Source organism: Pleurodeles waltl, chromosome 11 (assembly GCF_031143425.1).
Source record: "Pleurodeles waltl isolate 20211129_DDA chromosome 11, aPleWal1.hap1.20221129, whole genome shotgun sequence".
NCBI classification, from domain to species: domain Eukaryota; kingdom Metazoa; phylum Chordata; class Amphibia; order Caudata; family Salamandridae; genus Pleurodeles; species Pleurodeles waltl.
In genome coordinates, this window is record NC_090450.1 from 825436621 (window position 1) to 825461678 (window position 25058).

The 25058-nt window shown below is 45.7% G+C and overlaps 1 protein-coding gene across 3 annotated transcripts in view; it reads left to right on the forward strand.

Annotated features, from left to right (window-relative positions):
* MORC2 (MORC family CW-type zinc finger 2) overlaps positions 1-25058 on the forward strand; it is a 353542-nt gene that overhangs the window by 268351 nt on the left and 60133 nt on the right. For all 3 annotated transcript variants that reach the window (XM_069214663.1, XM_069214664.1, XM_069214665.1), the window contains exons 22-24: positions 4421-4478; positions 4883-5024; positions 18279-18473. In XM_069214663.1, coding sequence (XP_069070764.1) covers positions 4421-4478; positions 4883-5024; positions 18279-18473 — 395 coding nt within the window. The remainder of the gene's footprint in view (positions 1-4420; positions 4479-4882; positions 5025-18278; positions 18474-25058) is intronic.

The following is a 25058-nucleotide window of genomic DNA, read 5'->3' on the forward strand; positions in this document are numbered from 1 at the left end:
AGTCAGGCTGAACCAGCAAGTGGGCTCAGCTTTCACGATGCCCCGGGATGTGGGGCCACACTGGGTCCTCTTCTCCATGGGCCAGGTAAGACGGGTGCAGAGGTGTCTTGAGGTGTTGGATTTTTGTCACTGGTAACACTCACAGTTGAGGGGGGCCTGCAAACAGGCTGCAGGCGGGGTCAGTGAGACCACAGTGGGCAAGTTCAAGGTGGGCTTTGTCTCTGGAGGGCCGGGGGACCACGCTGGCACCATTGGCCCACTTCAGGTTGGACTAGGCGGCACGGGTACAGTTGTGCTTTCCTGTGTCAGGTATTGGTGGTCCAGAGTCCTCTCAGGTCTCTTGGGGTGCCTGCAGGATGCAGGGAAGAGAAGCAGCTCTGCTGCTCCATGGGAATTCCGGGGTCTTTGTTGAATGCAGGTAGTCGTTCCAGGCTTTTGGAGGCGCAACACCTTGCAGGATGAGACAACTTTGGTGCAATTTACCAGGGACTGCTGACAGGCCGGCAGGGCTGATGCTAAGTCAGTTGCTTTTTCCTCAGTCTTTGCTTTCGCAGCTCTTGATTGTCCTTCATAGGTCAACAGAAATCTGATTTCCTGGTGCCAGGGGATCCTCTTAATACTGAATTTAGGGGTGTTTAGAGGAGTGTAGGGTAGAAGCCAATAAGCTACCTACCTGTGGGGTCACTATGACCTCTATATGACCACTTCTTGTGGGAAATGTGTGTAGGAAGTTGGCTCTGTATGCACTATTTCAAAGTAAGGAATAGTATGCACAGAGTCCAAGGGTTCCCCTTAGAGGTAAAATAGTGGCAAAAAGAGATAATACTAATGCTCTATTTTGCGTTAGTGTGGTCGAGCAGTAGGCTTATCAAAGGAGTAGTGTTAAGCATTTGTTGTACACACACAGGCAATAAATGAGGAACACACACTCAAAGACAATTCCAGGCCAATAGGTTTTTGTATAGAAAAATATCTTTTCTTAGTTTATTTTAAGAACCACAGGTTCAACTTTTACATGTAATACTTCAAATGAAAGGTATTGCTGGTAAGTACTTTAGGAACTTTGAATAATCACAATAGCATATATACTTTTCAAATAAATCACACATAGCTATTTTAAAACTAGACACAGTGCAATTTTCAACAGTTCCTGGGGGAGGAAAGTATTTGTTAGTTTTTGTAGGTAAGTAAACCACCTACGGGGTTCAAGTTTGGGTCCAAGATAGCCCACCGTTGGGGGTTCAGAGCAACCCCAAAGTTACCACACCAGCAGCTCAGGGCCGGTCAGGTGCAGAGTTCAAAGTGGTGCCCAAAACACATAGGCTTCAATGGAGAAGGGGGTGCCACGGTTCCAGTCTGCCAGCAGGTAAGTACCTGCGTCTTTGGAGGGCAGACCAGGGGGTTTTTGTAGGGCACCGGGGGGGACACAAGTTAGCACAGAAAGTACACCCTCAGCAGCACAGGGGCGGCCGGGTGCAGTGTGCAAACACACGTCGGGTTTTCAATTGGAATCAATGGGAGACCAAGGGGTCTCTTCAGCGATGCAGGCAAGGGGGGTGGCTCCTCGGGGTAGCCACCACCTGGGCAAGGGAGAGGGCCTCCTGGGGGTCACTCCTGCACTGGCGTTCCAATCCTTCAGGTCCTGGGGGCTGCGGGTGCAGGGTCTTTTCCAGGCATTGGGATCTGGGAGTCAGGCAGTCGCGGTCAGGGGGAGCCTCGGGATTCCCTCTGCAGGTGTCGCTGTGGGGTCTCAGGGGGGACAACTCTGGCTACTCACAGTCTCGTAGTCGCCGGGGAGTCCTCCCTGAAGTGTTGTTTCTCCACAAGTCGAGCCGGGGGCGTCGGGTGCAGAGTAGCAAGTCTCACGCTTCCGGTGGGAAACGCTGTTGTCTTGAAGTTGCTTCTTTGGAAACAAAGTTGCAGTCTTTGTTGAACAGGGCCGCTGTTCTCGGGAGTTTCTTGGCCTTCTAGAGCAGGGCAGTCCTCTGAGGATTGAGAGGTCGCTGGTCCTGGGGAAAGCGTCGCTGGAGCAGTTTCTTCAGAAGGGGGGGGAGACAGGCCGGTAGAGCTGGGGCCAAAGCAGTTGGTGTCTCTGTCTTCTCTGCAGGGTTTTTCAGCTCAGCAGTCCTCTTCTTCTTAGGTTGCAGGAATCTGAGTTCCTAGGTTCAGGGGAGCCCCTAAATACAGAATTTAGGGGGGTGTTTAGGGCAGGGAGGGCAGTAGCCAATGGCTACTAGCCCTGAGGGTGGCTACACCCTCTTTGTGCCTCCTCCCAAGGGGAGAGGGTGACCTTCCTATCCCTATTGGGGGGATCCTCCATCTGCAAGATGGAGGATTCCTAAAAGTCAGAGTCACTTCAGCTCAGGTTGCCTTAGGGGCTGTCCTGACTGGCCAGTGACTCCTCCTTGTTTTTCTCATTATCTCCTCCGGCCTTGCCGCCAAAAGTGGGGCCATGGCCGGAGGGGGCGGGCAACTCCACTAGCTGGAATGCCCTGTGGTGCTGTAACAAAGGGGGTGAGCCTTTGAGGCTCACCGCCAGGTGTTACAGCTCCTGCAAGGGGGAGGTGATAAGCATCTCCACCCAGTACAGGCTTTGTTACTAGCCACAAAGTGACAAAGGCACTCTCCCCATGCAGCCAGCAACATGTCTCGAGTGTGGCAGGCTGCTAAAACCAGTCAGCCTACACGGGTAGTTGGTTAAGGTTTCAGGGGGCACCTCTAAGGTGCCCTCTGGGGTGTATGTTACAATAAAATGTACACTGGCATCAGTGTGCATTTATTGTGCTGAGAAGTTTGATACCAAACTTCCCAGTTTTCAGTGTAGCCATTATGGTGCTGTGGAGTTCGTGTTTGACAGACTCCCAGACCATATACTCTTATGGCTACCCTGCATTTACAATGTCTAAGGTTTTGCTTACACTGTAGGGGCACAGTGCTCATGCACTGGTGCCCTCACCTATGGTATAGTGCACCCTGCCTTAGGGCTGTAAGGCCTACTAGAGGGGTGACTTATCTATACTGCATAGGCAGTGTGAGGTTGGCATGGCACCCTGAGGGGAGTGCCATGTCGACTTACTCATTTTGTCCTTACCAGTACACACAAGCTGGCAAGCAGTGTGTCTGTGCTGAGTGAGGGGTCCCCAGGGTGGCATAAGATATGCTGCAGCCCTTAGAGACCTTCCCTGGCATCAGGGCCCTTGGTACCAGGAGTACCAGTTACAAGGGACTTACCTGGATCCCAGGGTGTGCCAATTGTGTAAACAAAAGTACAGGTTAGGGAAAGAACACTGGTGCTGGGGCCTGGTTAGCAGGCCTCAGCACACTTTCAAATCAAAACATAGCATCAGCAAAGGCAAAAAGTCAGGGGGTAACCATGCCAATGAGGCATTTCCTTACAATGTGTATAACCCTGTCCCAGAGTTCGTAGTTCTACCATCTCCAAGATGGCATATTTCTGAATTCTGTGTCCACACCAGGTAGCCCACCTTAGGAGCCAAGCTAGCCTGAGAGTTGGCACGCCTCTCAGACTACTAATTTTACCACCTGTCCAGGTGCCAAATGGGCCTTGGGGCAGGCGGGTTGGTATCTCCCTTCTGAGGGAAGCCAAAGCAGGCTTTGTTCCTGACCTCCTGAGAGCAAAGTCTCTCACCCTTGGGGTCAGAAACACGTCCGTTGGTGACAGGCTGGCTAAAACTAGTCAGTCAGCACACTGATAGTTGGTAGGTGTTTCTGGGGGCACTTCTAAGGTGCCCTCTGAGTGAATGTATTAATAAATCCAGGACTGGCATCAGTAAGGTTTTATTAATATGAGATGTTTGATACCAAACATCCCTAGGTTCAGTGAAGCCATCATGTAGCTGGGGAAGTCTTATTGACCCCGTAAGTCACTGTGAAGTGCCCAAATGCATTACATGTTTATCCTCTTAGAACAAAAAATGTGGGAGACCGTGTCAACAAGGGGCAGTTTCCTACAGATGGTGAAAGTGATGTGTGGTGTCTGCAATTTATTTTAGACCAGCCGCAGTTCTTAGTAGTTGATAGACAAATGATCATTAACTTGAAGAGACCTTGAAGAGTTTATTATAGTAAATATTTTGGAATATGGGTCAGAAAGGTATATTTTATAGGGAGATGGACGTTGCGATATCTCTTGGAACAGGTTATATTAAATGTGTTTGTGCTGGTTCTGAAAGACAGGCTTTACAATAATTCAGAAAGATGGTGAAACATTTCAGAAAGTATAATATGTAAGTGGGTACAGGCTTTTAATAAATATAGATTAGGGGTGTGTTGTGAAACTTACGGGAAAGAGTTTAAAGAAAACCGGAGTATTTGCGATGAGAAAGTTGTAAATTTATACGTAAAGTATGCGAGTTGTTATGTAGTTCTTAATGTTAGAAGGTTTTCTCTTTTCTTGCAGCTGAGTGACAGCCAGGGGGAAGACGATATCCCAGATCTTAAATCTGCTGCGCAGAAAGGTAGGGGACAAAATGTTGTGTATTGTGGAACAAGTATAGTGAGAAACATTGAATACAAGAACTGTTTTAGGAGAAAGGCCTCCAGACCATATCACGTAGACATGAGCTCTTCTACAAATGTGAACATTCCAAAGTGAAAAGTTTATAAATTGTCAGCCTATAGCTCCAGAGAGGAGACTTGGTTAGATCATGATTATTAGAATCATCATGTAATATTGTTAATTTGTCCAGATACTTAAATGCACATAATTGTCTTTGTTAGTCCCATAAGACAAAACATTTGCACGTTCAGTTTTTGACCTTCTTGATTTTTGATTCTGGCCTTCCAGAGTCAGGAAATTTTACTATGATTCATAGTACATACAGACCTGCACATTCTAATCCTTGCTTTTAATATTCTTTAGACAAAGGCTTGAATGTGGAGGTACGTGTGAACAAGGAGTGGTTCACAGGACGGGTGACTGCAGTTGAAGTAAGCAAGAATGGTGTTCGGTGGAAAGTGAAGTTTGATTATGTACCGACTGATACCACCCCAAGAGACCGCTGGTGAGCGTCCTTGCAATTAATTACCTGTAACTGATATATGTTCTGCACAACTAAAACTGTTGTTACCGTTATACTTTTTCTACCTTTTTAATGGCTAGTAACTGGAAACACTTGTGTTGTCAGTACTTTAAAGTGTACGTCTATTGATCAAAGGATGTTCTCTATAATGAGATTGCTACTGATACTCAAACAATCAATAGATTTACCTATATACAGTTTCCCATAACATATTACAAGCAAAACCTACAGCCCCACCTTAAGGCACACTTTCTGTCTATTTTTTTAATTTATGTCTGGTTTCAAGTCACATAATGCATTCTAAATGTACGTAAAATGGCATAGCTCATTTAGGTATTTTCCAAATTTAAAATCTAAACATCACAAACACAACCCTGAAGCAAGTATCTCAAAATTAAGTTGTCCATACTTGGATTTCCAATTATCCAAACATGGCGAAAACAAGAAAATTGGGGAAAGAACGGAGCTTTAGTATGAACTGCGCAAGTCAAGAATTTTCACATATGTTCCTCCAAAGTTCTAAGAATTTTGGCAGGCGTTCAAGCAGCCAGTCATCTCCGTCCTATATACCTTTAGTGCTTTTTGACCTATCAGGCTGGCAGTTTGTTTGTTTGCCATCCAGAAAGGTTCTTACAGCCTGTAGATCCCTGAAGGCAAAAACCTTACTATGACTCTGAATGCTGAATCTTGCAAGGAATCAGAATGTGGTTTTGTTCCCCGCTGTCAAAATTAATTTTTAGTCACTTGATTGACACATCTTTTGTTTTGTTCTGCCCTTCTCAGGTCTGGGAACACCAACGCTCACTCTAAAAATCAAACCTCGATGTCTGATGGATACTTCTAACCGCAGATTCCTCACAATGTTAGAATATCCCTCAGGTGCCACAATGAATCCAAAACATTTTTAGTTGTGCTTTCAAGCTCTGCTATGTGACATCTTGCTGCTCTGCACTGGGTCATTACAATCCTGGAGTTGGTTCCATGCACAGTGATTGACCAGCAGCAACAGAATGCATTTGATTTGGTGATTGAAGTGGTTCATAACATACTTGTGACACAACAACCTTCCACAAAGTCTATCAATGCGGGACATAGGAGAAATGTGTTGCTTGGTGTGGTGCCCGAAATACCAAACTCTTATAGCCCAAACTTTCTGATGTTCTTTTGTTTTTCATTTTTTTCATTAGCCCAGCAAAGTCTTGCAGGAGGTATTGTGACATTTTTCCTTTTGCCCTTCAAGCCCTTTTTGCTTATGTACCAGTGGTGATGGGTTTTCTTAAGGGTTTACCCACATGTTGCAGCCCCCGCCCTAAACCATTTGTGATGCTTCAGTGGGACGTGAACATGGTCTTGAGATTTCTTGTGTGACACCCTTTGAGCCCCTGCACAACTGCTTCTCGAGGCTCTTAATGTTGAGAACAGTTTTCCTTATTGCCAGCATGTCGGTGCACCATATGAGTGAACGGCAGGCATTGTTGTTACAACCACACTACAATACGTTCTTTCCAGACAAATTGGTGTTATAGGCATGGACTGCCTTCTTTCCTAAAGTTGCAACACCCTTCCACGTATACCATTTGATCACTCTACCAGTGTTCTGCCTTACTCCTCAAAAAAGTAGAGATTCCATTGCTTTGATCTGCAGAGAACATTACGATTTTACATCAACCACACTTCAGATTTCCAGGTTCAAAAAAAGAAAAGCTGTGCAAAAGAAGACCCTGAACAAGGTAGGTATTCCTCTGCATTAATATCTGCTATATACTGGCCCAGAAGCAGTACCCTCAGCTTGCAGGCTCATTCACCAGAGCCAAGCCTGCTGTTATGGACAGCTGGCAGGTTGTGAAGTGGGCATTCATATATATGTGCTTGAGGAGTGTGTGGTTGTAGATACACATGCTTAGCATATTCCCGGCATCTAGAGTTGGGCTCGGAAGTGTGCACGTTGTTTTTCTTCGAAGAAAGTTTTTTGAGGCACAAGGTACGGGACTCCTCTTTCAGGTAATGCCCATGGACATTGACTCCATTGTTAAATTGTTTTCTTCTGCCTTTAGGTCCAGATGTGTGCTCCTCTGTCACGCCATTGTCGTGTTCTAGTTTAGGCCTGACGTCGGTACTGTTTTCAATCACTAGTTAGTACTAGATCCTTCTTCAGTCATCCACAAAAGTCCGTCTTGTCTGGGCAACTTGGCTCGACTGTGGCCACGTTTGGCCTCTGCCCTTTGGGGCGTCACTTCCACTTCGATCACGTCCGCTTCATGTCTGTTTGGTGGTGGAAAGGATGTCCTTTCGCTTCTGCCCTCACTGACACGCCAAGTTTCTACACACCAGCCAATAGCAGGTGTGTAACTTGTGCCTCTCTCCATACCATTAGGAAGACACCTGTGAGGTCTGCAAATCCTTCCAGTTTAAGAAAACGTTGCAGGATCGACAAGTTCAACGACTCAAGATGTCCAACGCAGCGCCGACGACACACTGCACATCTTTGGATGAGAGGAACCTCAGGAAGAGGGTTACATTCAGGGGTGGGCAGAAGATGAGGACACCTTCTCCCAAGAGGACAGCTCGAAGTCCAAGCTCGAGATGCACAACCTCACACCAGGACAGCCTGTAAGTACAGAACTCCCTCCATCCCAGCACCAGCAAGCTCTCCTCAAGGGCTGTATATCTGCCCATGACCGACCAATGTCTTCCCTGGGGCCGCCACTGCCTTCAGGCCATGGCCGGCACCGAACAGCGGTGTTTAAAATGCCCAGCTCTGCCTCGGTGTCAAACTGAGAAGAAAACACATGTTCCTGAGTCAACTCATACCCCATCGAAGTCAAGCCTAATGTCAGAGCTGAAACCACCTGCACCAGCACCAAAAGACTGGTCCAGCTCAGTGCAAAAGCCGACAGCTTTGAAGACGGGACACTCAGTAATCAAGCCCTCTGTGCTGAAAGCTGCTTCATAGCCGCAATCATACTCCTTCAAAAATCAAACAACTGGATCTTAACTTACAGAGCCTGTCCTTCAATGGCTTCAACAGGATAGACCCCAGACAATGACACCTTGTCATCCATCCGAACACTGGCCATATATTAACAAGACCTCCATCCACTGCTGCGTAGCCAACCAAGAAGCAGTTAGCTTTTGAGGAGATTTTGGACATTCCTATCCCAGCAAAACAGAGAAAAGATTGACAAGGCCACTAGCCCTGTGCACCCCACTCCACCACCCCCACCCACCTGTTGCACCTTTTTCACCCGCACCAGAACCATATTCCCTAGAGAGGTTTATGCATTCTTTTCAGGGGAGAAGATGATGAGGGAGATCAGTACTCCATCCCACCTCAAGACAATCTGTAGGACACATACAGCATTGAACCACCCATAGATATGAAGATCCTGATCTATACCCAGCTAAGCTCTCTCCCCCAGATGACACCACTACATACTATGATGTCATAGGTAGAACAGCTGCATACCATAAGGCCGAGCTCCGTACTGACTCCATAGAGGATGATTTCTTATTCCTAACCCTGTCCTCCAGCCAACGATCAGCACAGTATCTACCAATGCTTGAGAGTATGCTCAGACATCTTCAAAGAATCTGTCAAGGCCCGTGTCATAACTCCAGGGGTCAGTTAAAAATATACAAAGAATCCAACCCCATATATATTAAAGGCCAACTGTCTCCTGATTCACTGGTGGTTGCTAAAGTGAGAAAAATGGTGAACTCAAAAATGTGTTGAGGCGCCACCACCCGACCAGGAGAGCAGGAAGGTAGACACGGCAGTGAAGCGGGTGACTGCTCTGTCTGGCAACTGCTGGAGAATTGCCAACTCCTTTGGCCTCCTCTCCCATTGCGATAGAGCTCACTGGGGTGAGATGGAGGGGCTCCTCTAATGTCTCCCAGAATAATACACCTCAATCAGCTGCACCTTTGATGCAGCAGACACACCAGCAAGGGACATTAATTTCAGGGTGCCCCTCAGACATCGTGCCTGGTTCAGAGTCTCATGCTTCACCAGAAGTACAGCAGAACATACTGGAGCTTCTCTTTGATTGAGAACATTTGTTCGATCCTCAGGTGGACTCCCGGCATGAATTTCTTTAAAAAAAAAGACAATGAAATGGCTAAAGCTATGGGTGCGTTGCAATCATCATCCCAAAGGGGCTCCATTCGCTGCTCTCCCTACTGTGGGGTAGCTAAACCCACCTCCACTAATACGGCCACGTCCTACCAAGGTCCTTGGGCACAACCCACGTCAGCCAGGGGATACTGCAGAGGCTCGTACAGGAGCAGTAATTCTAAGGGCAGAGGAAAGTTAGATTTCACAAAGCCCTCTGACACCACAACAAAATCTTTACTAGCCCACCATTACCCAGCAAACCACACTACACCTGTCGGGGTAGGATTACAAGATTTTTTTTCCCACCTGGCAGAACATCACCTCCAACCAGTGGGTGTTGGATATTATCCAACATGATTATTGTCTAACTTCCACACCTCCAAACATTCCTCGTCGCAAATACAATCCTCGCTAGAACATCATCAGTTCTCATCACTGGCACCTTGAGACCCTCAGGGGTGAGTAGCCGCACAGAAACTGATTGATTGATCAGTTGCTCAAGGAGGAACTTGAGGCACTCTATAAGAAAAAGAAAAAAAGAGCCATAGCAGTAGAGCCTACACTCCAGCAAGGCACAGGAGTCTGTTCACTCTACTTCTTCCTTATTTCCAAAAAAAGGTTGGGTCCTTATAACCAATCTTGGAATTCAGACTCCTAAACCAATATATGCTCTCAGAGCACTTCCACGTGGTCACTCTTCAGAATGTCATCCCACTACTACAACAAGGTGACTTCATGGCAGCACTCAATCTCAGAAATGCCTATTTCCACATTCTCATTCACCCAGTGCATCGCTAATACCTCAGGTTCGTAATAAACAACCAACATTTCCAATTCAAAGTGCTATCCTTTGGTGTCACAGCCACCCCCAGGGTCTTCATCGAATGTCTCGCAGTGGTAGCAGCCTGCCTGTGCAAGCAAAACATACACGTTCTCCGTACTTAGACGATTGGCTCACGAAAAGCGCTACGCAGTGCTTCCAGCACACTCGGGCCCCCATAGATTTATTTAATCAACTAGGCTTCACAGTCAGTGCAGTCAAATACCAGCTCCAACCTCTCCAGTTACAACCGTCCCTAGGATTCATCCTCGCTTCACAGCAAGGTATAGCTTACCCCAATGGCACCAGGATTTAATCCTTCCAAATGCTTATTCTCCTGTTTCAGACTCATCAGCAAATAACAGCAAGGACAGTCATTCGTCTGTTCGGTATGATGGCTTCAATTATAGCCATAGTACCTCATGCCAGACTAAACATGCGTCTGTTGGTTAGTGCGCCAATGGTCTCTAGTGGAGGGTCAATTGGAGGATCTAGTGTTGGTCAGTCATCAAACTTACCACTCTCTGCACTGGTGGAACACCGCCAATCTCCCAAAAGAAAGGTCTTTCCTGGATCCAGTTAAGCAGAAAACCATAACAACGTATACCACCTCATGGTTTGGGGTTCTTATTCACAAGATCTCACTGACCAGGGACACTGGACGCTCAGCCATAAACACCTCCCTATCAATCACCTGGAGTGTCTAGCTGTTCATCTAGCGCTAAAATCCTTTCTTCATCACCTAATAGGCAAGGTAGTCCTCATCAAAACAGACAACATGACTGCCATGTACTGTGTCCAAAAGCAGGAAGGCACCAGGTCCCCTCAGCACTCTAACCTAGCCCAGACAATTTGGAGGTGGGTTATCAGACACATTATTTACCTGTTAGCGGAGTACCTTCCAGGAGCGGAAAACAACTTTTCAGATCTCCTCAGCATGAGGCGTCAGCAAGTCCACCAATGGGATCCCCAACCAAAAGTCATCCTCCCATGCTTTCAGTACCCAGAAATTACTTTTTCGCCACAGTAGAAAACGCAAAATTTCCAAACTTCGCCTCCAGATTCCCACACCCACAGACCAAGGGCAATGCACTATGGAGGAGTTGGTCATGGATATTTACTTATGCTTTTCCATCTCTACCACTACTTCCGTTAGTGGTTTGCAATCTTCAGCAGACATCTCTTACCCTCATCCTAGTAGCTCCCGTGTGGGCACAGCAACCATAGTTCACCACACTGCTAGATCTCTCAGTAGTTCCCCACGAAGTACTGCTGAACAGGAAGGATCTTCTCACTCAGAATCACAGAGAAATCAGACACCCAGGCCCCAGATCCTTCAACCTTGCTATCGGGCTCCTTAAGTCCTAGAGTTTGGTTATTTGAACCTACCACAACCCTGTGTGGATACTTAAAGAGGTTCGCTGGCCAACTACCCACGCTTGTTATGCTGCAAAAGTAGAAAAGATTTGTCCACGACTGCCGCTCCAAACAAATCAATCGTTTAAACACCAATATTCAGGACATTGTCTGTTAACTAATCCACTTACATACTACTGGTCTAGCTTCTACATCCATAAGGCTACACCTAGTGGTGGTGGCTTCTTACCTACAAAACAAACAACACACTTTTCTATTCAGAATTCCTGTCATTAAAGTCTTCCTAGAAGGGCTTAAGAGTTATTCCCCCTAGTGTGTCACATGCCCGTACTTGGAATCTTTATATTGTACTAACATGATTAATGCTGTCACCTCACTCAGACGTGTCAGTGGGCTTCAGGCATTAACCTTAGAAGAACTCTTCTTCCAACTAAATAGAGCTGGGGGGTACTACTTATTGTAGTAAGCTGGGTTCTGGTTCTAGTAACCCCCCCCACCCCCCCAAACACACGTTTGTATGCCTAGTGTTAGTATGTTTTAGACTGTAGTGCACTGAGATCCTGCTGACCAGGACCCCAGTGCCAGTCCTCTCTCCCCTAAATTTGGTTCCTGGTAAACATTTTACCCCCGAAGTTGGCATACTGGTGCACCATTGTACGTCCCTAGTATATGGTACTTAAGTAACCAGGGTACCTGCAGCCTATGGGAGACCAGGGGTCTCCCATGGGCTGCAGCATGTATTGTGCTACCCATGGGGGCCCATGCAAACTGGTCCTGTACCATCCATCTTCCAAGGATTCTGGAGGTGCTGCTCCTGCAGTAAATGTAGGTAGGCCTCATGAGAGAAGAAGGATAAAGTGTAGAAAGACTGGGCAACGTTTATACAGCGGGCCATGGAGATTCTTTTCCAGTAGGGAGCAACTCCAAGTCTGGCCCTAGTGCAGCCTAACCTGACCTACAAGAAGTCCTGACTAGTCAGGCAACTGGTCATTCTGAGTTGGTGGCTCCTCAGCTGACAGAAGGGAGAGTGAAAAAAGGGTGTTTGCTACAAGATGTTGTGACCCCCGCTCTAAAACAGCAGACAGGCATCTTGAACCCAAAGAAAGTTATCACTTAGCCCGTTCACTTGTCAGTGAAGAGCTAATGATGTGTTTCTGGACACTGACAGCGGTCAGTGGCCTCTGCTGGGTGTTAGTCTTTATGGCTGCACTGTACATGGCCTGGTGGTCCAGCCCCAAGCCAAATAGCAAAAACAGGCCCCCTGACCCTGTTGTTCATGGTGGGGTTACTCCACTTGTGGATAACCACTTGGGGTAAGCTTGAAGTGACCCTAACTAAAATAGGAGTAGCAGAGGTGAACACCCCTCATCCTCAGGAAGGAGAGAAAACTTGAGTAGAGACTACTGACGTGCTTCCTGGAGCTGTTGCAGGGAGTCACCTGGACAGTAGGATGTAAGGCAGAGTAGGCCCTACAACCAGGTTGCCTACTTCCCTACTTGTCCTCGTTGGACAGACTAGGAAGACTCCCCCAGATGTGGCTTAGTCTTCACTCCAGGCCTGTTGTTTTGCGGGGGTGCTATGTGGTAGGCTGAGTTCTGGTTGCAGTACCCCTCACATTTTTGCCTGGTTTTGATATGTTTTGTACTGTAGTGCACTGGGATCCTGCTAACCAGGACCCCAGTGCTAGTGCTCTCTCCCCTAAATTTGGTTGCTAGTACACTTTTTACCCCCCACAATTTGCATACTGGTGCAACAGTGTAAGTCCCTAATTTGTGGTACTTAGGTACCCAGGGCAGTGGTACACCAGGGGTCCCCCATGAGCTGCAGCATATATTGTGCCAGCCATTATGGCCCATGCAAACTGTGCCTGCAGGCCTGCCATTGCAGCCTGCTTGAAATGGTGCATGCACCCTTTCACCACCAGTCCTGGTCACTGCACATAGACACCATGTCACTCCTCTGGTAGGCCCTTCAGCCCAAGGGCAGGGTGCATGTCCCTAAGTGTGAAGGTAATCCTGCGTGGGCAGGGTGCCCCTACATGCCCCAGGCTCTATTTTCTGTACTCTGTAAGTGCTGGGAAGCCATCTTAAGGTATGTAGTGGACACTGGTCAACACGAGTGGACCAACTACATAATGACTTCTCCAAACTTAGGCATGTTTGGTATCAAACATGATGGAATCATGCAACTACACCGATTCCAGGGTTAGTTGCAGGACACCATGTACTCTGCGTGTTCATTAGAGGATCCCCAGTTCTTCCTGTGCAGCCTTATGGAGTGTAGCTGCCAGCCCACTCTGCTGCTGACCCCAGACAGTGTTCTGACCTCCTGCTGGTGAGCCTGGCTCAGGCCAGAGAAGCAAAACAAAGGATTTCCTGTAAGGAGAGATGTGACCACATCCCCTTGTGTATTAGGTGTCTAGGGGCTAGGGTGGGGAGGCCTCTGAGCGCCACCAGACTATTTGAAGGGCAAATTTGGTGCCCTTCTTGCATAATCCGGTTTGCACCAGTTCAGGAACCCCTGGTTCCTGCTCTGGCTCGAAACTGCACAAAGGACAGGGGGAGTGATCAACATTTCCCATACCCCCCTGCCCCCTCCCCCCCCCCCCCACCATCCCTGTTCCCACCCCTCCTCCAGACCAGCACCTCCTCTAGGGATGTGCACAGAGCTCTGCCAGGTGGCTACTTGATTCTGCCATCTTGGAGTTAAGATGTGCAGAGGCCCCAGGGAGCATCTGACTGGTTAGGCCAGGTAGATGATGTCCCTTACCCCCTCTGATAGGTGGGTCACTTCAGAGAGTGACCAACCCCCTTTTAGGGTTACTTAAGGGCTCCCTTGCGGGTGGGTCCTCAGATTAGTCAAGCAAGACTCTCCAAGGAACTCTCTGCAAGACTTCTTCTGCTCCTGGCCTCTGGAACCGCTGCTGGTCTGCTTTAGAACTGGAACAGGTCTGCTTCTGGTGGTAAGGCTCCCATTGCAACATTGTTTCTCCGAATCCTGCCAGAATTCTGTAACATCCAAGGCTATGCATCCTCCAGGGCCACAAGGACTCTACACCTGGAAGCACAAAGGAATTTCCCTTGGAGTGAAGGAGTCACTCTCCTGCATCCGCAGGCACCTCAAGACAACGTCGACCCGCTGGTGGGGTCTGCTGTCCCACGGATATCTGAAGACTCTGCTAGTCTTCTGACCAACTTGGGAGAGTGTGGGCCAGCCCTGACTCTCCCTCCAAGGTAGAGTTTCCTGGACCTTGCTGGTCCCCAAAACTTTGCAAATACTTCTTCAGAACCTGCTTGCATTTGCCAGTGCTTGTTGGTGACCTGGCTGGTCACTGACCCTTCGGCCACTGACCGCTCATAGGCTACACCGGGAATCTTCTGCCGTTCCTGGACCTGCAGTGGGACTTCTTCTTCCACTGATGTGCAAGAACATCACCTCTAGGAGGGTGAGGCATTGCCACCTGCACCACCTGGGCACCTCCAAGGGTGCTGGACTCTGGCCCCTTCCTTTTCAGTTCCTCCATGTCTAGAAACCACCGGCCTGATCCACGGGCCGTAACGGCAACTGGACAATCCAAGGGATCCACGGACTTCAGAGAAAGTCCATTCTCCTCTCGGCATTTGCTTCCCCTGGTGTAGGTGCTCAGTCTTCTGGGTATCCTGGGGTGGGAGTCCTCTCCAACCTTCCTTTTGCCTGCTGATTTCCTTGGGGACCACTTTGAACGATCCTAAACCCACAAACTCCAACCACAACTCTGTGTTAGCTTATGGGACAACTGGGCGGGTAACTACCTTGCACCTGGTCGCTGGGGACACTTACCATACTTACCTCTGGTGTTTTAATCTAGCCCAGCCCCTAGCTAACTATCACACTTATCTTGGTTGGGTTCACTATTTCACATGCCACTTTTTTTTGTATATGGTTTGGCCCTCCAATAGGGCCTGGTATATTTTTTGCTATTTCTGTTGGTTATTTTATGTATCTATTGTGTGTAGATATCTCCAAATGGAGATATACCAGTGCTAGTCTAGTAGTAGTGCTGCAATAAAGTATCCTTTATTTTTGCAATACTTGCGTGGTTCTTTCTTGCGAGTGAGTTAGTCAGACTACTGTGTTATTGTAAGTGCTTTACATTCCTCCTGAATGAGCTTCAAACTGCTTGCCTCAGCTACCCCTAGAGAGCTTTTGCTATCTGGACACCGATTCACTATCACTAAGGGTTGCCTGGACTCAGCAAAGGGTGCCACACCATAGGTGTACACCATAAACTGAGACAGCCTCCTACACATACCAATCCCAAATTTCTTCCAAAGGTGTATCTTAATTCCACCTTAATCAGTCTATTGAATTGCCAGTATTTTTTCCCTATCCTGAATCAGTTGAGGAAAGGGCTTTACATACCTTAGATATAAAACGAGCCCTTGGGTGTTATATTGATAGAACCAAGTCATTTAGGAAAACACAGCTACTCTTTGTTGCCTTTTCAAACCCACCCAAAGTCCAAATCGCTCAGACCAATCCTGATGCTGCTTTCATGCTAGGTTTAGCATGAAAGCAACACCAGGATTCCTGGGGAGCCTGTGCTGATGTCCCGGTGAATGCTGAGACACCTTAAGAAAAGAGGAGCGTGACGGGGCCGGCGGCGTCCAGAAGGTACTTTTTTCTTCTTTTTTTAAGTATTTCTTTATTTATTTATTAACCTACTCTCTCCCACATGTCCCCTGCCCCCATTCCCCCTGCCTGCCCCTCCCCGTGAGATTTGCAGCCGCAGCATGCAACTCACTAACAGCAGGAACTCCACGATTTTAAGAGTTGTCCTCCACAGTGGCAGATTTTTCCAACAAAGTGATTGACTCTTCCATAGGAGGAGCTACTTAAGGGGAGGGAGGCACGAGGGGCACTATCAGGGAAATTTCACTCATTTGGCATGGTGGTATGTGGTCTGACACATCCAGGCACTAAAATGTACAACTAATATGACATTACATTTCAAGAGCCCATATTTCAAGTCTCCATGAAATGCTGTTTTCCCCCAGTCTGGTATATTTGAATTCCTCTTTTAACAAGAGTAACATGGTTTGTATTGAGGGCTTTCACAGTGTGAGCTTTCAGAGAGAGCTGTGCACTGGACCTGTAGATTGGGTGTCTGGTGTGCCATCATTTCTGCCAGTGTTAAGACAATACAGTATAAAGACCGAGTGCCAATTGTGGCTGAATTTCACCCATACAACCCACCTGGTTATTTACATGTCACATCTGACCTGTGACCTATGTTGATCTCTATTTGTAATAGATGAAGATTTGGAAAGCTTTATGTATTGGTAGAATGCATATTAAGTACATAAAATGGATCGAAACTGGTTAAAATCTTTAACTCCACATCAATGTTCTGTGCTTTGAAATAGAAAGAAACAAGGTATCCAATTCTGGCCAATGAAGCCCAGCAATGACGGACATGGGCATTCATGGGCATTTAAATATTGAATGTTGTTAACAGCTGAACACCTCCTACTGTTAAAGAACAAAAAGGCAGGCTAGTTATGAAAGTTATATATGTAAAGCCACACTAATGGTTATTAGAGAACATATAGTATATACTTTTTTCTCGCAAATCTTCACCGTGTTTGTAGAGAAAGGTTGATTTGGAGACATTTTTGATAATCTGAAACAGAGTTTTTCTTCTGTGCACCTCACTTTTATTGTGTGTACCCTACAGACATACAATTACTTGTTACAGAAGTCACAAAGAGGAAAACAAAAAGATGATGTGTGGAGTGGTGAACAGTCCAGCACGAATTGCCAGGCCAGCTGCCCTCTGAATAGGAAGCAGGCAACCCCAGAATGTTTTTTGCCTTTTGTGCCTCGTCATTGAGTTGCACTGTGATTCCTATGGCACCATGAGTCCCTGACCCATTTCTAAGCATAATTGTTACATTTAGAGTGTCTTATACAACAAACAATAAGGTGATAGAAAGAATGCTTCAGTTAAAATTTCAGAGAATCGTTTCTTACACACTGTGCCACTTTAGACAGAGATCTGCCATATACAAATCAGTCTTGGTCCTTCTCTAGCACACACATTCCTGGCCAAACTGCCAGACCAGCCACTGCAAATGGGACCACAAGCAACCCTAGACCCATTGGAGGGAAACAAAAAGATGATTGATGGAGATGATTGATAGAATGTTTGATTTAACCCCTGCCACCAATATTTACTCTGGGTCACATTCCAGTCTTTTGTTTTTTCACCCTGTTTGCAACTCCAGACAAGAAGTACTCTCATGCAAATCAAGCTGGCCTGTCCGCTCTAGCTGGCTGTTTCTGTTGGTGCAGGACCAATACTGCTTTCTATGTGGCTGGTCTCAGTCTAATTTAGCAAATTGAGCAAAGAAAGGTTGAGCTGGAATGCAGCACCAAGTAATTATTAGTGCCTGAGATGAATTTAAGCTTTTCCCCATCACCTGCTGCTTTTTCTCAGATGTCACTAAGTCATCCCTCAAGAAGCATCTCGGAAACTGCTTGAGACTCTGACATAATTTTACATCCGTGCCCACTCTCCCTCAGTCAGACACAGGAGATAATGAAATGTTAGGCTTTGTGTCTGGTGACAAAATGATGGCTTGCACTCCATTTCTTAGGCTCTACTACTTCTGCCACGAAAGTCAGCAAGATCCAGGCATTCTTCTCTGAGAAACATTACACCAACTATTATGTTCACCCCAAAATAATTTCAGAGGGGAGCTAATCTTGGTATAAGAAGGCTGTGCTTGGGTGTCATCAAGCATGAACACAAGATTCCTTTATGACTTTGTGTATATACTGGAAGCACAAGCAGCTCTACGGTGAGCGTATTTTGCTATCTGTATTGATAAAATCACATAACAAAATGTTTGGCTTAGCTAGTAAATATCATTTGCCTTTTTAGGGTCGAAAAGGGAAGTGATGAAGTCCGGGTGATGAGGCCGGCATCTCCAGAACAACTGTCCCCAACAAGACCAAAGTCGAAAAATGTGGTGTGTCCAGCAGAACCTTCTACTTCAGAGACCATTCGAATTGAACCTGACACAACAGAGTCTAGCGCCACACATGCACCAATGGATCTGCTCGTACAAACTCTCCGGTGAGCAGGTTATTCTCTCTTGCTCATCATAGAACAAAGATTAACCCGGTATACTTTGTCCTGTTGGTGATCTTTTCTCTGAGCCACTCTTGCTCTGTTCTGTGTAATCTTTTATTCACACTTCTGCCAATACTTGGACGCAGTTCCTTTGCCCTCTTTTTCCTTTGTAAATATGTTTGATGGCATGCGTGGCTGTAGATAAACATGCTTTGGTTAAGTCTGCCATTATTGTTGGGTCCAAGTGTTGCAAGTTATTTTTGTTCAAAGAGTCATTTCGAGTCACAGGATAGAGTGACTCCTCCACTTGGTGAAACTGCACATGGGCTTCAAGTCCTTTGTTGGATTGTTTTCTCTCTGCCGTCTGGTTCAGACGTCTGTTATTTCCACGGCTCGGTCTGTTCTGAACTTTTCTCTTCCGTCTTTTTCAGCAGCGGTATTGTAATTCGATCGAGATTTCTATATATTTTGCAGCCAGAATTTCTGCACCGGGAGCCGACTTACTGCCCTTCGGGGGCATCCGCACCCATCTCGGGCCTAATCTTCCACATGCTGTCAAGCTATGCAGGGCTACTGGAATGTACTCCATTTCGTTTTTGCCCTCAATGCCACTTGCAATTCCCCCATACCGACCAACATTGGGTGTGTAACTTTTGTCTCTTCCCGGACCACAGCAAACAAACCTGCAACACCTGTCATTCCTTTCGATCCATGAAGACGCTAAAGATGGCATCCAAAACACCAGACAGCACTCCAGTATCTTCCAGGAAGAGCATGCACAAGAGCCATAACAGGAGGAGGCCTTCTTCATCGAAGATTTGAAGTTAGAAGTCCAGTCTGACACTGAGAGCCAGCCGGTCACCTCCACGCAACCCGTGAGTAGAACAGCCTACACTCCCCATACAAAGACTTTAAAGAAGCCTCAGAAACAGGTCGCTGGTCTGGCATTGCGTTTGGGCTATAGCTCAGCACCGAAGACAGCCAAGACCAATATGTCTTTGGCATCGATCTTTGGCTCAACAACATCCCAGGCAGCCTCAGGATTGAGCAGATCTAAAGAACCGAGCGCTTCAGCACCGAACAAAAAACCCTCTACAACCACTTTGAAGCCAACAGCTTCGACTTGACACAAGCCTTCAGCTCTGAAAATGTCAGAACATAAGGCTTTACCTTCTAGAGACTCCAGTCATTCCTCTGAAGCAGCTTCACCAGTGGAGCCCATCTTAGTAGTAATGGACGCTCATCAGCCCCAACTCCTTATTCAAAAAGGAACAGGGAGAATAACTGCGACCCCCTCCAGTCAAAAGGAAGCTCACCTATGAAGATGCTTTGGACACTGCTCCTCCTTCTCAAAAGTTCTCGAAGGACAAAGCTCCAGTTTGACCTCCGCCTCCTCCACCACACTCGCCAGTGCTTCCTTTTACCCTTCCACCACCTCCCCAATCTCCTACACCACATTTCTCGCAACAGGGTTCACCACCACCTCAAGGAGATGATTTGGGTGACATGCCGCAGGACATAGACCCATGGGATTCATACGATCCAGAGCCCATCCTGCCAAATGACCCTGATATACCAGCACGGCCATCACCACCTGAGGACACAACATACTATCAGCAGGTCATAGCAAGGGCAGCCGCATAGCTCAATGTTCAGCTACACACTGAACCTATTGAAAAAAAATTCCTCTTCGACACCCTGACAAACACATATATAGACAGTCAGTTTTTACCCATTTTACCCTTCATGCTAAGACATGTCAATGAATTTTTTGCTAGAACCCGTTAAGTCTTGGGTTATCAGCCAGAGGGTGGATAAGAAATTCAAAGTGGCACCTAGGGAGACTCTATCTAGGCTCAAATCCCTCCTGACTCCATAGTCGTCAGTACAGCATCAAAACGTGCTAATAATCCACAGGAGATACGACTCTTCCTGATAAGGAAAGTAAAAAACTAGCTGCAGCAGGAAAAAGAGTGGCTGCACAAGCTGCCATTCGTTGGCGTACCGCAAATGATTGACAGCTCTTGAGCCAATGCGTACATGCCCTTTAGAATTCCTTTCATGGAAAGTGGCTTTTTTAGTAGCTTTCACTTCTCTTCCTTTCATGGAAAGTGGCTTTTTTAGTAGCTTTCACTTCTCTTAGACATATAAGTGAACTCCAGGTTCTAACCTTAGAAGAACCATTCTTCAGAGTGCAAAGATATAGAGTAGTTCTTGGAACAAACCCTAAATTCCTTCCAAAAGTAGCTTCACAGGCCCATATCAACCAATCTTTTGAATTACCAGTATTTTTCCCACAACCAGACTCTGTTGCAGAAAGAGCTCTTCTCACACTAGATGTTAAAAGTGCTCATATGTATTATACTGACAGAACCAAACAGTTCAGTTTAGGAAATCTAAACAACTTTTTGTAGCAATTTCAGTGCCTAATAAAGGCAACCCAATATCAAAAAATGGTATAGCCAGATGGATAATCGAATATATTCAAACTTGCTACGCTAAAGCCACACAACAGTTATTGTCGTAGTTGGACTTTCGCTCCTAGGCTAGACTGCTGGTTTAGGGGAGACAGCATTTTTATTTGTGGGCAACTAAGCCAGTCCTATAACAAGTCGCATCTGTCGGCCCAACTGCCCCAGCTCACAAGCAGTACCTCGCCAAAAACCCAAACAGTAAAAGGTGATTTCTGGCAGCCTTACGCATGGACTGTATAGAGTGTGACATCTCAGGGGAGTGAAGGTAGAACACATAGTACCCTTTTCTCTCGTTAGCAATAAGCCTCAGTCACACACAGTTAATGAAGGAGATGCAGGAAAGGTTTCGATATATTTATTGAAAAGACTGCAATCTGTGGTAAAATGCATGAGCTGAAATGATTAGCATGACGAATAATAAAAGAAGCATGATAGTTGTGAGAGTTGTGAATACAAAGACCCTACCATCTTGCAATAACCATGAAATGTAAAATCCCTAGCATGGAGAACCTAATCTCTAACCTAAAGAGAGCTAGGTGTGATAAACCTAATCTGCCAGTACCATGTCCATGAGAAGCGCCCCCCCAACCCTCGTTACCTTGGAATGAGGTCTCTAGGTCAGGCTCTGTGTTGACGCAAAGGCAGTGAGGTGACGTGCAGCATATATGGCGTCGACTTGCATCTGGAAGGAATCCCATTGATAACCTTGTCTGTGTGAGATGCATTTATACAGATCATTTAGGACCCCTGACGCAGGTATGTTCCCAAACAATAGCTAAGGGGGCAGACATGTGGCGGCAATTATGTAAACAATTCCCACCAAATGTACATTATGTTCCTGTCACACGCAAGTGAGATAGGGACATGATGTGAATAGCTGCGTATATCACTTGATTATAATGCTGATAGTGACACCTTCACAGAGTAGCACTGATAATGTGAATCAAAACATTTCTCTAACTATCTACAATAGCCATCTTAAAATAAATAATAAAATAAATGAACTAAGAGCAAGCTAAGTAGGTTAAAAGTCACAAGGTGACAGGGGTACAGGCCTGCAAGCCAAAGGGCTAAGTTAATCTCCTGAGTCCCAATAAAAGCAAATATGGATTCACTTCATTACCTGCTATGCCCAGAGCACACTCCACTAGGAAAAAGGGTGCGTCTATGGCTTTTCTAGGTAATATCCCGATAGCAGACATATGTAAAGCTGCTACTTGGTCTATGCCACAACATTTGCTAAACACTATTTTGTAGATCTTTTAGCACGCCAGCATGCCAATATTGGCCAAGAAATGCTCAGAACACATTTTCAAGCAACTCCAACTCCTACAGGCTAGCCACTGCATCCTTGGAGGAATTGCTTTACAGACTATGCAAAGCATTTGTAGCTACAGCCACACATCATTGAACGGAAAATTTTACTTACCAAGTAGACGTCTGTTCATGGCATGTATTGCTGTAGATTCAGATGCCCTCTCCCTCCTCCCTGGACACCTGTAGCCATTGTAGTTGCATTTGCATATACATATTGTACATATGTAAATTCATTGCATGGCCATCTCTTTTTCTTTATGTTCTTTACACTCCTTACCTCTCTCGCCTGCGGGAAAACTAACATAGGAATTGATGCCCATGCGCAGCATTACCGAGAGGAGAAATCACTTGATCCCATGACTTGAAAAGATTCTTTGAAGAAAAACAACTTGCAACACTCCAGACCCAACACTGGATGGCAGACTTACCCAAAGCATGTGCATCTACAGCACTGCATGGCATGAACAGATGTCTACTGGGTAAGTAGCATTCTCCTTATTATTTCTCAGTCCATTGTTTCTTACTTGAAGTTTTGCAATTATTCACTCCCGTTCCTTACAAATAACTGAAATCATCTAATCCTAATTCGTTCACTAGGCTCACAAGTTCCAACTTGTCCTGATTAGATGCCTCTGGTTTTTTAAGTTGTGTTCTTCTCTTGGTTCTTAATACCATTGTGTAATTTTATTTATTTAGAAATTATGAAACTATCACTTGCAGGCATTCTGGCACTGGAACTGCAAAGAAATAGGTCAAGACTGTCCAGCAGAGAAGGGAAAACTCTGGAGCAGCACAATTTGTGGGCCAACAGGGAAAACATAACAAAGATGAGCTATGGGGTGGAATCAGTCAGGAACCTCAATGGAACAGGAAGATTTTCAACTTTCTTTGAAACATCTAGTGGTAGATCAGATGAAGGTAGAGGGGGAAGCTCCATCCAGAGTTTGGGCCCAAAAACTAGGAGTGACTGTCCACAGGATTGGGCCTTAGAGAAACATGGAAGGGAAAGCACTGAAAGGGATCCTGCTCTGAACAGTCACCCTAGAAAACAGGGAGAGATCAGGGTGATTTAAGTTTGGGATTTGTTAGAAAATAGCTCTTCTAAACCAGGTATAGGGGTTAAACTGGATGCACTATTTGTCTGGGAACTGGTGCAGTGCATGGCAGAACTCAGACAAGTGGATGAATTTCCAAAACCTAGCCATGAGGGTTACAGCCATGTTTTGGACCATCTGCAAATTAATGATTTGAAAGTCAAGGTAAACCGAGGTAAAGGACCTTATCGTAGTCCAGCCAAGACCAGTTAATTTAACTGATGACACCTGCCCCAGTTGTTTGAAGGGAGGGTGAGGAGGAAATTGCATAGGACTTTAAGAGTCAGAAAGTCTGTGTTTTCTGGATGTATGTTGTAAAGGAGGTCCTGGTCAACCAGATTGTTTGCCATAGGCATTTAGCTGGAGAAAGCTTACAGAGGTGGAGACCAAAGATTCTCTGACCCTAATTTAGTCGTCACAGAAGATTAGAATTTCAGTATTTTAGCATTCACCTTCAAGAAGTTGGTTGTCATTGGTGATTGTACTGCCACCAGGCAGATCTTAATTCAGCGCTAGCTGTTTTGCTTGTGCAACTTCCTGCCGTCAACTATTTTTCTGTGTGGTTTTCTAATTGCATTCTACCATCACTCTCCTCATTTTACCACTAATTTACTGCTCTAAACTTTTCTATTTGGCGATAATTTCTTCTAGCCTTATTTTAACAGTTTCAATATTCTTCTCTTGTTCCTCTCGAGTTCACCAACCTCTTGCTCCTTTCTATTTGTCTAAAACTAACCCACCATCGTCTGGTCTCACTCCTCCCAATTTCCCAAACTATGTGATCTTCTTCCTTGCTATTTTCTTCTATCTGGTCATTTTCGTTTTGTTTATTTATACTACTACATATTTGTGTTTCCATGTAGTGCATTCCCATGTTCCTCTTTGTTTTCCCCCAATCTGATTGTATGTGCATCACAAATATTTTATAACACCATTCAAAAATAGCCATCAACTGGCAATACATGTACAGTACTGCAATACAATAAACATTCCAGTAACAGTATAAAGGCAGTAGCTGAAATGTATTTTGCTGAATATCTAATATCTTAACCACAGCTGCCATCTATATAGCATTGTTATGATAAAATCAGATACACATCTTATTGCAATTATAAAGCCATTATTCCTTTAGTACCCATTTCTAGCATGTTGGTTTGTGAACCTATATTGGGTACCTGCTAATGTTAGTGTCCTGCAACGTTAATAGCCTTAGGAAGGCTGCATCACAGTATCTATCTTTCTTAGCAATAGTGTTCTGCTTCCTTTGCAACCTAGAATAGAGATTACAATAAAAGTGGGATTATATAGCAATTACAGTGACAAAGAAACTGTATTACTGTCTCATTATGTATAAGCTCGCTGTTATGTACCTGACACAGTGAATAGCTGTTCTTGTTATCTACCATTAGCAATGTAAACTTCGGGTCAAACTGTATTTTACCTGTATTTTAACTGTCCGATACTCTTGCACTGGATTCCTTAGTGGTTCAGAGAACTTTGGTCTACCAATACAACATCTGCTTTTCTTCTAATACTTTTTAAAATGTTTTCTTGAATTCCGATGGGCGCAAGAAAATATTGGCGGTATCTAAGATGTTAAATTCATCCCTTGTATGTATGCAGCAAAGTTTCCTCTGTTGTTAATGTTATTTATAGTCAATGTATCAAAGAGGCATGGGGTTTAAACCATATTTCAACCCAAA